Below are 14278 nucleotides of genomic sequence, written 5' to 3'. Positions count from 1 at the left end.
GCTATTCTCCAGGGCTCTTATTGTGCTTTAGAGTTTCCTCCACATTGAAAACTGACATGTACTGCAATGCTTCAATATTGTCCGGCAGTCTCACCCTAAACTCCTTAGTGAGGGAGATGGTGACGGCTACACAATGCTTCGATGTTGTCCGGCAGTCTCACCCTAAACTCCTTAGTGAGGGAGATGGTGACGGCTACACAAGCTTCGATGTTGTCCGGCAGTCTCACCCTAAACTCCTTAGTGAGGGAGATGGTGACGGCTACACAATGCTTCGATGTTGTCCGGCAGTCTCACCCTAAACTCCTTAGTGAGGGAGATGGTGAAGGCTACTCGCCGCTTTTGGACATTGTTTTCATCCTCAGGCGCAAGGTGGAGCTCAGCTGCCTTTGACTCAAAAAGGTAACCAAGGTACGGATTGGGACTGATGTATCCATCTATTGGCCCTTTGAGTACATCAACATTTGCCAGTGGATTCAGCACCCTGCTGCTCACAGACTTGATCAGGCTAACCAAGCTGTCAAGTAGCTTAAGTGGATCTACTAGCTCTCCCTCAAAAGCCTTGATGGCCAACTGTACCTCACCCAGCACTACTGTACCTCACCCAGCACTACTGTACCTCACCCAGCACTGACTTCAAAAAAGTAATATACAATATGTTTTGAGGATCACTGTACATGGAGTATAAAACCTCAGCCATGTTGCAGTGTTCACTGGACTTGGTGACTGCGAAATGCAGCCTAAGCTCCTCCCACTGGTCCAAAATGCATGAAACCGCGGGTTCAATGGAGAGCCAACATGTGGCACACAACTTGGTTATCTGTAAAGGTTTCCCCCCACAGTTGATGGTCTCATATATGGCCTTGTAGGCCTCCCTGCACTTTGGAGACACTGAAAACCAGTTATAAGTCTCTTGTACCAAGTACCCCACACTAAGAGGGATGGTGTCATTGGAAGCATGACTTACAGCAAGCTGCAGAGAGTGGCACACACAGCGAATAAGAACCAGATGTTTGAGGCCATACTCCTCCTTCAGCACTTTATGGACCCCATTGTTAATCCCCGTCATAACAGAGGCATTGTCAGTCCCTATCCCCAGGAGTTTCTCTTTCTAAAGACAACACTTAGAGGAAAGCCACAACAGCACGGGCATAGATTTAGCATCTCCTCCCTCCAACTCAACAAGCCCCAGAAATGTTGATACAATTGTCTGCTTGGTGTCACTAAAGTACCTTATCACAACCCCCAGGTACTTAGAAACACTTACATCTGTGGACTCATCGAGGAGGCTGAAACGCTGGTCACCCACATCCGTAACCAACTTTTTCAGAAAGTATGGTGCTAGAACACCATTTCTGTGCACTTTGAAGTGGGTAGCAGCAGTAGAGTCTGAGAAAGCAGGGGTGAACATCTCCTGCTCTGACTGCAGCTGGGAGGGACTGCTGCGCAAGGACTGGGCCGCCTGTGGGTGCTTTGGGACAGGGGTGGGGCCCACGGCAGCACCCGCTGCTCGTTGAGAAGAGTAAGAACGATACGTGCTTTCACGTCAGAGTCTCCAAAAATCTCCAATAACACCACAAAACGTTGCTGGATTTGTCGATAGTCGATTTTTTGAAAATGTGTTGCTAGAGGGGTCTGAATACTCGCTAAATATACCAACAAAGTCGCTAAGATGGCAACACTGTCAGCACGTGATCCTATGTGATGACAAATGTAGTAGTCAGAATATAAAAATATCTTGATTTGTTGCGAATTTGCGAAAATTAATTCACCGTAGGGGCGATCATAATTTGCATAGGCTTTTTAAGGCAGAACAGGGCTTTTGGTACCGACCAGCAGAGCTCGACATTTCATGCTCCAGACCGGACACTGGGGGCCTGCTGGAGCCACACACCCACTCCTCTGCTTGATCGACCGAGCAGAGCACTCCTTCCTTCCTCTGGGGTCAGAGACAGTTATGCACAGGGACATCCAACCATCCCTCCATCCACTCACACAGACACACCAGGGTTTCCGTTAGGAACATGTTGCGCCGGACAACGAGACCGGGAAGATTTTAATTTACTGGCCATTTGAGAAATTTACCGGACCCATATGAATTGGTTGTGTAACCAATTAGGGTGTCTACCCACTGTGCGCAGAACGAAATAAATCACATTTAGATTATGGTAATTCATCTGAACAGAACATGCAATTCCTGTAATGAAGAAGCCAATAAAATATTTGCCAAAATGCAATTAGTGGGAAAAAACCATTCTAAACAGTTCACCTGATGAGAGCTGTTCCATATGTGACAGGAATGAAAATCTCAGCAACAACGAGGATGGGTTGATAATATGACTGGGATTGTGCTTTTGGCTTCTGCATGGACAAGAAAATAAAGATGATATGAAAACCAGTAGAACAGGAAAGAAATGGCAAATACATTTGCCAAAATGAGGCTATATAGGCCTATTTACAGTCTATACAGAAATAAATCAAATCATTCAAAATACTTCACCAGAAAGCATGACTTAGCCACAGAAGCGTCGAGGATCATTAGCTTCCTCAATTTTTTTTGCTGTGGATTGTTTCAAATCATAAGCTTTTATAGGCCTCTGCCTATTTGGGAAGCCTGCAATTTGGGCAGCGCACATGGCAACAGGCCTAGTTGATTAATGAGTTGTGGCTGTCGGTGAAAAGCAACTAAAATATGTGTGAAGATAATGTGTCTTGAGTATTATTTAAAATGTTGAGACAAGAAGGGAAAAGTGTTTGGCGAAGTCATGATCCTTTTAACACATACATTTGGATAGCCACGCTTGCTTCGCCCTCATGTTGGTGCTAGCAAGCAGGCTAGGTAATGCTAGGTATCAACAGCCAATCCAATAGTGTCTGGAAACTATAGAGAGCTTCGATTGATCAATAGCAACACGATTTCTCTGAGTATTAGTATAAAGTTCAACTTTCCCCAACTGTGGTTCCGGCCCTGTTCACATCCCATGCTCGCATCGCCCAACGGTCCCCATGCCCACTTCGCTTCCTTAATTGAAAATGAGTGGACTTCCGTTGTTTCATCGCCCCCAACGTGATAGAAGTACCTGGCCTGCTGCGGGGAAATGTAGGAAAGTTCCCATTTGGGGATGTCTGATTGTCTTAACTCCCCAGGTCAATCAATATTAAGTTGAGCTTCGAAGTAATTTTTTCTTCACCTCACACTGTAAGTTAATTAAGTCCGTTTTTTTTATATACCCATTGCTAATGATAATATATTAAAACCAGGGGCGCAACTGTCACTGGGGACGGGGTGGGTCATGTCCCCCCTACATTCTGAAATTGCATTTTTGTCATGTGCTCATTTTGTCTGTCATAGTTGAAGTGTACCTATGATGAAAATGACAGGCCTCTCTCATATTTTTAAGTGGGAGAACTTGCACAATTGGTGTCTGACTAAATACTTTTTTGCCACACTGTATGTAGTTTGAAGAGAGCAGAGTTGGAGAGACTTGAGCTATTTTCATAGCATACCTTTTAGGAGAGGGAAGATTTTCAGACGGACAAATATATGTGATCAATATTTACATCTACGCAGTGTAGTAAACTATACCCTAATCATATAACTATTTAGGAAGTACATTTTCTTGGACAGATAACTGCCCCGTGCTTCTCTGCCCATTTTGATTTGTTTAACTACATGATTCCATATGTGTTATTTCATAGTTTTGATGTCTTCACTATTATTCTACAATGTAGAAAATTGTACAAATAAAAACCCTTGAATGAGTAGGTGTGTCCAAACTTTTGACTGGTACAGTATATGTATGTATATATATATATATACTGCTCAAAAAAATAAAAGGGAAAACTTAAACAACACAATGTAACTCCAAGTCAATCACACTTCTGTGAAATCAAACTGTCCACTTAGGAAGCAACACTGATTGACAATACATTTCACATGCTGTTGTGCAAATGGAATAGACAACAGGTGGAAATTATAGGCAATTAGCAAGACACCCCCAATAAAGGAATGGTTCTGCAGGTGGTGACCACAGACCACTTCTCAGTTCCTATGCTTCCTGGCTGATGTTTTGGTCACTTTTGAATGCTGGCGGTGCTTTCACTCTAGTGGTAGCATGAGACGGAGTCTACAACCCACACAAGTGGCTCAGGTAGTGCAGCTCATCCAGGATGGCACATCAATGTGAGCTGTGGCAAGGTTTGCTGTGTCTGTCAGCGTAGTGTCCAGAGCATGGAGGCGCTACCAGGAGACAGTTCAGTACATCAGGAGACGTGGAGGAGGCCGTAGGAGGGCAACAACCCAGCAGCAGGACCGCTACCTCCGCCTTTGTGCAAGGAGAAGCAGGAGGAGCACTGCCAGAGCCCTGCAAAATGACCTCCAGCAGGCCACAAATGTGCATGTGTCTGCTCAAACGGTCAGAAACAGACTCCATGAGGGTGGTATGAGGGCCCGACATCCACAGGTGGGGGTTGTGCTTACAGCCCAACACTGTTGCAGGACATTTGGCATTTGCCAGAGAACACCACGATTGGCAAATTCGCCACTGGCGCCCTGTGCTCTTCACAGATGAAAGCAGGTTCACACTGAGCACGTGACAGACGTGAGTCTGGAGACGAAGTGGAGAACGTTCTGCTGCCTGCAACATCCTCCAGCATGACCGGTTTGGGTCCGGTGGGTCAGTCATGGTGTGGGTTGGCATTTCTTTGGGGGGCCGCACAGCCCTCCATGTGCTCGCCAGAGGTAGCCTGACTGTCATTAGGTACCAAGATGAGATCCTCAGACCCCTTGTGATCATCGGCCTTGTCTCAGGATGGTAAGTTGGTGGTTGAAGATATCCCTCTAGTGGTGTGGGGGCTGTGCTTTGGCAAAGTGGGTGGGGTTATATCCTTCCTGTTTGGCCCTGTCCGGGGGTGTCATCGGATGGGGCCACAGTGTCTCCTGATCCCTCCTGTCTCAGCCTCCAGTATTTATGCTGCAGTAGTTTATGTGTCGGGGGGCTAGGGTCAGTTTGTTATATCTGGAGTACTTCTCCTGTCCTATCCGGTGTCCTGTGTGAATTTAAGTATGCCCTCTCTAATTCTCTCTCTCTCTCGGAGGACCTGAGCCCTAGGATCATACCTCAGGGCTACCTGACATGGACTCCTTACTGTCCCTAGTCCACCTGGCCCGTGCTGCTGCTCCAGTTTCAACTGTTCTGCCTGTGATTATTATTATTTGACCATGCTGGTCATTTATGAACATTTGAAAATCTTGGCCATGTTCTGTTATAATCTCCACCCGGCACAGCCAGAAGAGGACTGGCCACACCACATAGTCTGGTTCCTCTCTAGGTTTCTTCCTAGGTTTTGGCCTTTCTAGGGAGTTTTTCCTAGCCACCGTGCTTCTACACCTGCATTGCTTGCTGTTTGGGGTTTTAGGCTGGGTTTCTGTATAGCACTTTGAGATATCAGCTGATGTACGAAGGGCTATATAAATACATTTGATTTGATAGACCATATGCGGTTGGCCCTGGGTTCCTCCTAATGCAAGACAATGCTAGACCTCATGTGGCTGGAGTGTCAGCAGTTCCTGCAAGAGGAAGGCATTGATGCTATGGACTGGCCCGCCCGTTCCCCAGACCTGAATCCAATTGAGCACATCTGGGACATCATGTCTCGCTCCATCCACCAACGTCATGTTGCACCACAGACTGTCCAATAGTTGGCGGATGCTTTAGTCCAGGTCTGGGAGGAGATCCCTCAGGAGACCATCGGCCACCTCATCAGGAGCATGCCCAGGCGTTGTAGGGAGGTCATACAGGCACGTGGAGGCCACACACACTACTGCGCCTCATTTTGACTTGTTTTAAGGACATTACATCAAAGTTGGATCAGCCTGTAGTGTGGTTTTCCACTTTAATTTTGAGTGTGACTCCAAATCCAGACCTCCATGGGTTGATAAATTAGATTTCCATTGATCATTTTTGTGTGATTTTGTTGTCAGCACATTCAACTATGTAAAGAAAAAAGTATTTAATAAGAATATTTCATTAATTCAGATCTAGGATATGTTATTTTAGTGTTCCCTTAATTTTTTTGAGCAGTGTAAATACATAAACAACCACACTACCATTCAAAAGTTTGGGGTCACTTAATAATGTCCTTGTTTTTGAAAGAAAAGCACATTTTCTGTCCATTAAAATAACATCAAATTGATCAGAAATACAGTGTAGACATTGTTAATGTTGTAAATAACTATTGTAGCTGGAAACGGCAGATTTTTCTATGGAATTTCTACATAGGCCCATTATCACCAACCATCACTCCTGTGTTTCAATGGCACATTGTGTTAACGCATCCAAGATTATCATTTTAAAAGGATAATTGATCATTAGAAAACCTTTTTGCAATATGTTAGCCCATCTGAAAACTGTTGTGCTGATTAAAGAAGCAATACAACTGGCCTTCTTTAGACGTGTTGAGTATCTGGAGCATCAGCATTTGTGGGTTCGATTACAGGCTCATTAGAGTGTCTAGTTTGAGAAACAGAAGCCTCACAAGTCCTCAACTGGCAGCTTCATTAAATAGTACCCGCAAAACACCCGTCTCAATGTTAACAGTGAAGAGGCGACTCCAGGATGCTGGCCTTCTAGGCAGAGTTGCAAAGAAAAGCCATATCTCAGACTGGCCAATAAAATAAAAAAATTAAGATGGGCAAAAGACCACAGACTCTGGATAGAGGAAGATTGGAAAAAAATGTTATGGACAGACAAATCTAAGTTTGAGGTGTTTGGATCACAAAGAAGAACATTTGTGAAAAGATGCTGGAGGAGTGCTTGGCGCCATCTGTCAAGCATGGTGGAGGCAATGTGATGGTCTGTGGGTGCTTTGGTGGTGGTAAAGTGGGAGATTTGTACAGGTTAAAAGGGATCTTCCTCCTACAACAGGACAATGACCAAAGCACAGCTCCAAACTATGCAAGAACTATTTAGGGAAGAAGCAGTCAGCTGGTATTCTGTCTATAATGGAGTGGTCAGCACAGTCACTGGATATCAAACCTATTGAGCTGTTGTGGGAGCAGCTTGACCGTATGAAGTGGCCATCAAGCCAATCCAACTTGTGGTAGGTGCTTCAGGAAGCATGGGGTGAAATCTCTTCAGATTACCTTAACAAATTAACAAATATAATGCCAAAGGTCTGCTAAGCTGTAATTGCTGCAAATGGAGGATTCTTTGACGAAAGCAAAGTTTGAAGGACACAATTATTGTTTTAATAAAAACTTTTGAAGGGTAACACTCGCACTACCGGTCAAACGTTTTAGAACACCTACTCATTCAAGGGTTTTTCTTTATTTTTACTATTTTCTACATTGTAGAATAATAGTGAAGACATCAAAACTATGAAATAACAGATATGGAATCATGTAGTAACCAAAAAAGTGTGAAACAAATCAAAATAGATTTTATATTTGAGATTCTTTAAATAGCCACCCTTTGCCTTGATGACAGCTTTTCACACTCTTGGCACTCTCTCAAACAGTCTTGAAGGAGTTCCCACATATGCTGGCTGCTTTTCCTTCACTCTGCTCATCCCTAACCATCTCAATTTGGTTGAGGTCAGGGGATTGTGGAGGCCAGGTCATCTGATGCAGCACTCTATCACTCTCCTTCTTGGTCAAATAGCCCTTACACAGCCTGGAGGTGTGTTGCGCCATTGTCCTGTTGAAAAACAAATTATAGTCCCACTAAGCCCAACCCAGATGGGATGGTGTATCGCTGCAGAATGCTATGGTAGCCATGCTGGTTAAGTGTCCCTTGAATTCTAAATAAATCACAGACAGTGTCACCAGCAAATCACCCCCACATCATAACACCTCCTCCTCCATGCTTTACGGTGGGAAATACACATGCGGAAATCATCTGTTTACCCACACCGCGTCTCACAAAGACACGGCGGTTGAAACCAAAAATCTCAATTTGGACTCCAGACCAAAATAAACATTTCCACCGGTCTAATGTTCATTCCTCGTGTTTTTTGGCTCAAGCAAGTCTCTTATTATTAGTGGTGTCCTTTAGTAGTGGGTTCTTTGCAGCAATTCGACCATGAAGGTTTCTCCTCTGAACAGTTGCTGTTGAGATATGTCTGTTACTTGAACTCTGTGAAGCATTTATTTGGCTGATTTCTGAGGCTGGTAACACTAATGAACTTATCCTCAACAACTCTGGGTCTTCCATTCATGTGGAGGTTGAAGGTTTTTGCGACTGCACTTGAAGAAACTTTCAAAGTACCTTGAAATGTTCCGTATTGACTGACCTTCATGTCTTAAAGTAAGGATGGACTGTCATTTCACTTTGCTTATTTGAGCTGTTCTTGCCATAATATGGACTTGGTCTTTAACCAAATAGGGATATCATCTGTACACCCCCCTACCTTGTCACAACACAACTGATTGACTCAAACGCATTAAGAGGGAAAGAAATTCCACAAATTAACTTTTAACAAGGCACACCTGTTAAAAGAGTATTGTTATTGACCAAATACTTAGTTTCCACCATAATTTGCAAATAAATTCATAAAAAATCCTACAATGTGATTTCCTGGATTATTTTTTCTAATTTTGTCTGTCATAGTTGAAGTGTACCTATGATGAATTACAGGCCTCTCATCTTTTTAAGTGGGAGAACTTTCACAATTGGTGGCTGACTAAATACTTTTTTGCCCCACTGTAGATACTTTTGTACCTGTTTCCTCCAGCATCTTCACAAGGTCCTTTGCTGCTGTTCTGGGATTGATGTGCACTTTTCACACCAAAGCACATTGATCTCTAGGAGACAGAATGCATCTCCTTCCTGAGTGGTATGACGGCTGCGTGGTCCCATGGTATTTATACTTGCGTACTATTGTTTGTACAGATGAATGTGGTACCTTCAGGCATTTGGAAATTGCTACCAAGGATGAACCAGACTTGTGGAGGTCTACAATTATTTTTCTGAGGTCTTGGGAGATTTCTTTGATTTTCTCATGATGTCAAGCAAAGAGGCACTGAGTTTGAAGGTAGGCCTTGAAATACATCCACAGGTACACCTCCAATTGACTAAAATTATGTCAATTAGCCTATCAGAAGCTTCTAAAGTCATGACATCATTTTGGATGTAAACTTCTGACCCACTGGAATTGTGATACAGTGAATTATAAGTGAAATAATCTGTCTGTATGCACAAAGTTGATGTCCTAACCAACTTGCTAAAACTATAGTTTGCTAACAAGAAATTTGTGGAGTGGATGAAAAACGAGTTTTAATGACTCCAACCTAAGTGTATGGAAACGTCCGACTTCAACTGTTTATATATTATTGGAATGGAATAAATGTGGTTTCCACATGTTTGACACCATTCCATTTCAATGAGCGCATCCTTCATTAGCTCCTCCCACCAGCTCCAATCAAAAAAAAAATATATATATATATATATATATATATATATATATATATATATATATATATATATACAGTGCCTTGCGAAAGTATTCGGCCCCATTGAACTTTGCGACCTTTTGCCACATTTCAGGCTTCAAACATAAAGATATAAAACTGTATTTTTTTGTGAAGAATCAACAACAAGTGGGACACAATCATGAAGTGGAACGACATTTATTGGATATTTCAAACTTTTTTAACAAATCAAAAACAGAAAAATTGGGCGTGCCCCTTAAGTTAATACTTTGTAGCGCCACCTTTTGCTGCGATTACAGCTCTAAGTCGCTTGGGGTATGTCTCTATCAGTTTTGCACATCGAGAGACTGAAATTTTTTCCCATTCCTCCTTGCAAAACAGCTCGAGCTCAGTGAGGTTGGATGGAGAGCATTTGTGAACAGCAGTTTTCAGTTCTTTCCACAGATTCTCGATTGGATTCAGGTCTGGACTTTGACTTGGCCATTCTAACACCTGGATATGTTTATTTTTGAACCATTCCATTGTAGATTTTGCTTTATGTTTTGGATCATTGTCTTGTTGGAAGACAAATCTCCGTCCCAGTCTCAGGTCTTTTGCAGACTCCATCAGGTTTTCTTCCGGAATGGTCCTGTATTTGGCTCCATCCATCTTCCCATCAATTTTAACCATCTTCCCTGTCCCTGCTGAAGAAAAGCAGGCCCAAACCATGATGCTGCCACCACCATGTTTGACAGTGGGGATGGTGTGTTCAGCTGTGTTGCTTTTACGCCAAACATAACGTTTTGCATTGTTGCCAAAAAGTTCAATTTTGGTTTCATCTGACCAGAGCACCTTCTTCCACATGTTTGGTGTGTCTCCCAGGTGGCTTGTGGCAAACTTTAAACAACACTTTTTATGGATATCTTTAAGAAATGGCTTTCTTCTTGCCACTCTTCCATAAAGGCCAGATTTGTGCAATATACGACTGATTGTTGTCCTATGGACAGAGTCTCCCACCTCAGCTGTAGATATCTGCAGGTCATCCAGAGTGATCATGGGCCTCTTGGCTGCATCTCTGATCAGTCTTCTCCTTGTATGAGCTGAAAGTTTAGAGGGACGGCCAGGTCTTGGTAGATTTGCAGTGGTCTGATACTCCTTCCATTTCAATATTATCGCTTGCACAGTGCTCCTTGGGATGTTTAAAGCTTGGGAAATATTTTTGTATCCAAATCCGGCTTTAAACTTCTTCACAACAGTATCTCGGACCTGCCTGGTGTGTTCCTTGTTCTTCATGATGCTCTCTGCGCTTTTAACGGACCTCTGAGACTATCACAGTGCAGGTGTATTTATACGGAGACTTGATTACACACAGGTGGATTGTATTTATCATCATTAGTCATTTAGGTCAACATTGGATCATTCAGAGATCCTCACTGAACTTCTGGAGAGAGTTTGCTGCACTGAAAGTAAAGGGGCTGAATAATTTTGCACGCCCAATTTTTCAGTTTTTGATTTGTTAAAAAAGTTTGAAATATCCAATAAATGTCGTTCCACTTCATGATTGTGTCCCACTTATTGTTGATTCTTCACAAAAAAAATACAGTTTTATATCTTTATGTTTGAAGCCTGAAATGTGGCAAAAGGTCGCAAAGTTCAAGGGGGCCGAATACTTTCGCAAGGCACTGTATATATATATATATATATATATACGGGATGGAAAAATGTTTTCAGAGTAAACACAAACAACTAAAACCAGATATAAAGAATGTAGAAAAGACAGACCTATATATTTTTAAATAAGATCATCTTTGAGAACTAACAATCACCAAAATAAAAGCTAGACAGTCAGGGAGAATCAAAAATGTTATACAATGATGCATTCAGGAGTGTTTTTTTCATGGCATGGGGCCCCCATTGATTTTGTTATAATGTTTGAGTCACTCAGATAGCATTAGCCATGGTGAAATGTGTAGAATTGCAGGAAATTAGCTTTAAAACCTCAAATGTTCTCTCAGCCCAAAGGTAAGATGTGTAGAATTGCTGGAAATGTGCTTTAATTCTCAGCCTCATGGCAAAACGTGTAGAATATCCGGAAATTAGCTTTAAACAGATACATTTTGTCACTGCGGCCTACAAGAGGGCCTCTTACATTTCCGGATAGCGACCACACCCACCAGCTATGCCCCATTGTGATCCAGAAAAAGCCTTGCACACACAAACACACACTACCTCAGTCAGTCAGCACTCAATGTCCATGTCTAGCCTCACTTCTCTGTATCCTGGTCTGTACTGGTTATCCTTCATCTAGTTCCAACCACAGGTATGTCCATTAGAGGCAAAAATGCATGTATTTTTCACAATTATCATACACTACATGACCAAAAGTCTGTGGACACCTGCTCATCGAACATCTCATTCCAAAATCATGGGCATTAATATGGAGTTGGTCCCCCCTTTGCTGCTATAACAGCCTCCACTCTTCTGGGAAGGCTTCCAACTAGATGTTGGAACATTGCTGTGGGAACTTGCTTCCATTCAGTCACAAGACCATTAGTGAGGTCAGGCACTGATGTTGGGCGACTAGGCTTGGCTCGCAATCAGCATTCCAATTCATCCCAAAGGTGTTCGATGGGGTTAAGATCAGGGCTCTGTGCAGGCCAGTCAAGTTCTTCCACACCAATCTCGACAAACCAGTTCTGTATGGAACTCGGGCGCATTGTCATGCTGAAACAGGAAAGGGCCTTCCCCAAACTGTTGCCACAAAGTTGGAAGCACAGAACCGTCTGGAATGTCATCAAACTTTACATTTGGCACTATGCATTGGGCAGGTAGGGTTCTCCTGGTATCCGCCAAACCCAGATTCGTCTGTCGGACTGCCAGATTGTGAAGTGTGATTCATCACTACAGAGAATGCGCTTCCACTGCTCAAGAGTCCAATGGCGGCGAGCTTTACACCTTTCAAGCCGACGCTTCGCATTGCGCATGGTGATCTTAGGCTTGTGTTAGTACAGCTGCTCGACCATGGAAACCCATTTCATGAAAGTCCATACTAACATTTCTTGTGCTGAGGGCAGGGCAGAAATTTGACGAACTGACTTGTTGGAAAGGTGGCATCCTATGATGGTGCCAGGTTGAAAGACACTGAGCTCTTTAGTAAGGCCATTCCACTGCCAATGTTTGTCTATGGAGATTGCATGGCTGTGTGCCCAATTTTATACACCTATCAGCAACGGGTGCGGATGAAATAGCCAAATCCACTCATTAGAAGGGGTGTCAATAAGGTTTGTAAATATAGTGTACTCTCAGTAAAATGTCAAACCGGTCTATTAGACAGTCACTCAGAAAAAGCCTGGAGCTACATTAATATATTACAGTATATTGATTTGTATCTCATCATGACTTCAAGAAAATGAAAGAAAAATCTACAAGGCGTCCTTAGGGATGAGAGCAAAGTGTATGCTGTCTATTTTGTACACAAGGTCAGGTGAGGTACAAAGAAAGTGAAATGCTCTGATACTACAGTAAACCTCCTCTTTATTGGTTGTCCTCTACAGCCCTTACCTGTCAATCATACCCTTGACTCCCATTAAGTTCTCCTAGACCTTAAAACCCCTCTGACACCACCCCCCTTACCTACTCCACCACCACCCCTCCAAACAAGCACTATCATCCTTCAATGTCACCTCATCGATTGATCTGGCTCTAAAGCCTGTGCTGTGAGTTGGCGTGGTCAGATACAAAGCCACACAGGGCAATCCATCACCCAGCCCCAAACGCTTAGTGTGACAGTCTGGGGGGGAGCACTGCCTGCCTGCCTGCCTGGCTGCCTCTACTCCTGACCCCCAGCGGCCCGGCGGAATGAGGCAGAGGGGGCATCATGGACCTGTCCATGTCAGCTCAGCTCCAGGCTCTGTTATTGACACTACCGGCCCGGTGCTTTCAGCACAGCAACCCTGCTACAATTAGCGCCAATTGCTGACAACTAGCCGATAAGGTTGAACAGCAGCCCCCGTCTACTCCCCACCCGCCTCCCACCCCGGTGTGTCTCCATTGTACAGGTCTGTGGAGTGGATCCCCACAAGTCCCTTACAGAGCACTACTTACTGCTAACACACACAAGGCAGACTGCAGTAGAATACCTGACAGCACACAGACAGGACATGAGGTGGGAGTCAACTGAAACAACATGTTAGAAGTAGTAGTGTACTATAGTTGCAATGTACCTTCTGAGGCTGGAAGGTAGGCAGCATGACGGTGGTGGCACCCACCCAGAGAGGGCAGAGCAGCTTGTTGACGATGCCGTGGACGTGGTGCAGGGGCAAGGTGTGAAGGATGACATCATCTCTGGACCAGCCCCACTCTGACACCAGACCCTGAACCTGGGAGAGAGGGAGACATGAGAGATCCACTGAGCTATTTGGTCATACAATGTTTTCCTTCCAGTTCTTTGGACATTTCCTTTCTATATAATGATGGGTAGCTCACTCAAAAGCTTTCATGGTGGTCCTGCCTGAAGGTTTCTTTCACTCCTTATCAAACATAATTATGAATGTAACCACCGTGCAAGAAGAGAGTAAACCCCTGTCTTTAGTAAGCAGGGCCAGATAGCTGGAAGGAGCAGAGGGAATGGATAGTGTCCCTAAGCGCTCAACCTTCCAGGAACCATCTCTTCCGTGTTCCCTCACCGAGCTCCCTCCCTGGGCTTGTCATTTCCAAATGAAGCTCTTTAATTGAGGGTGATCTAATTTTCCACTCTATTGGACATGCAGGTCAATTTTGGTTGAAAATGTACCAAAATAAATCCTCCACAGCCTGAAGTGCCCCATGTAATGAAATAATTTGGCCGATTATTCAGAAAGCTCATGTGGAACA

General features: G+C 43.8%; 1 protein-coding gene across 5 annotated transcripts in view; it reads right to left on the bottom strand.

The window, feature by feature from the left end:
• acsf3 (acyl-CoA synthetase family member 3) overlaps positions 1-14278 on the bottom strand; it is a 41273-nt gene that overhangs the window by 24142 nt on the left and 2853 nt on the right. For all 5 annotated transcript variants that reach the window (XM_036963573.1, XM_036963576.1, XM_036963575.1 and 2 more), the window contains exon 3: positions 13630-13785. In XM_036963573.1, coding sequence (XP_036819468.1) covers positions 13630-13785 — 156 coding nt within the window. The remainder of the gene's footprint in view (positions 1-13629; positions 13786-14278) is intronic.

This window comes from Oncorhynchus mykiss, chromosome 26, assembly GCF_013265735.2.
Source record: "Oncorhynchus mykiss isolate Arlee chromosome 26, USDA_OmykA_1.1, whole genome shotgun sequence".
Lineage (NCBI taxonomy): Eukaryota > Metazoa > Chordata > Actinopteri > Salmoniformes > Salmonidae > Oncorhynchus > Oncorhynchus mykiss.
Note: the sequence above shows the minus strand (reverse complement) of the source record. Positions and strands in the feature narration are given on the sequence as shown.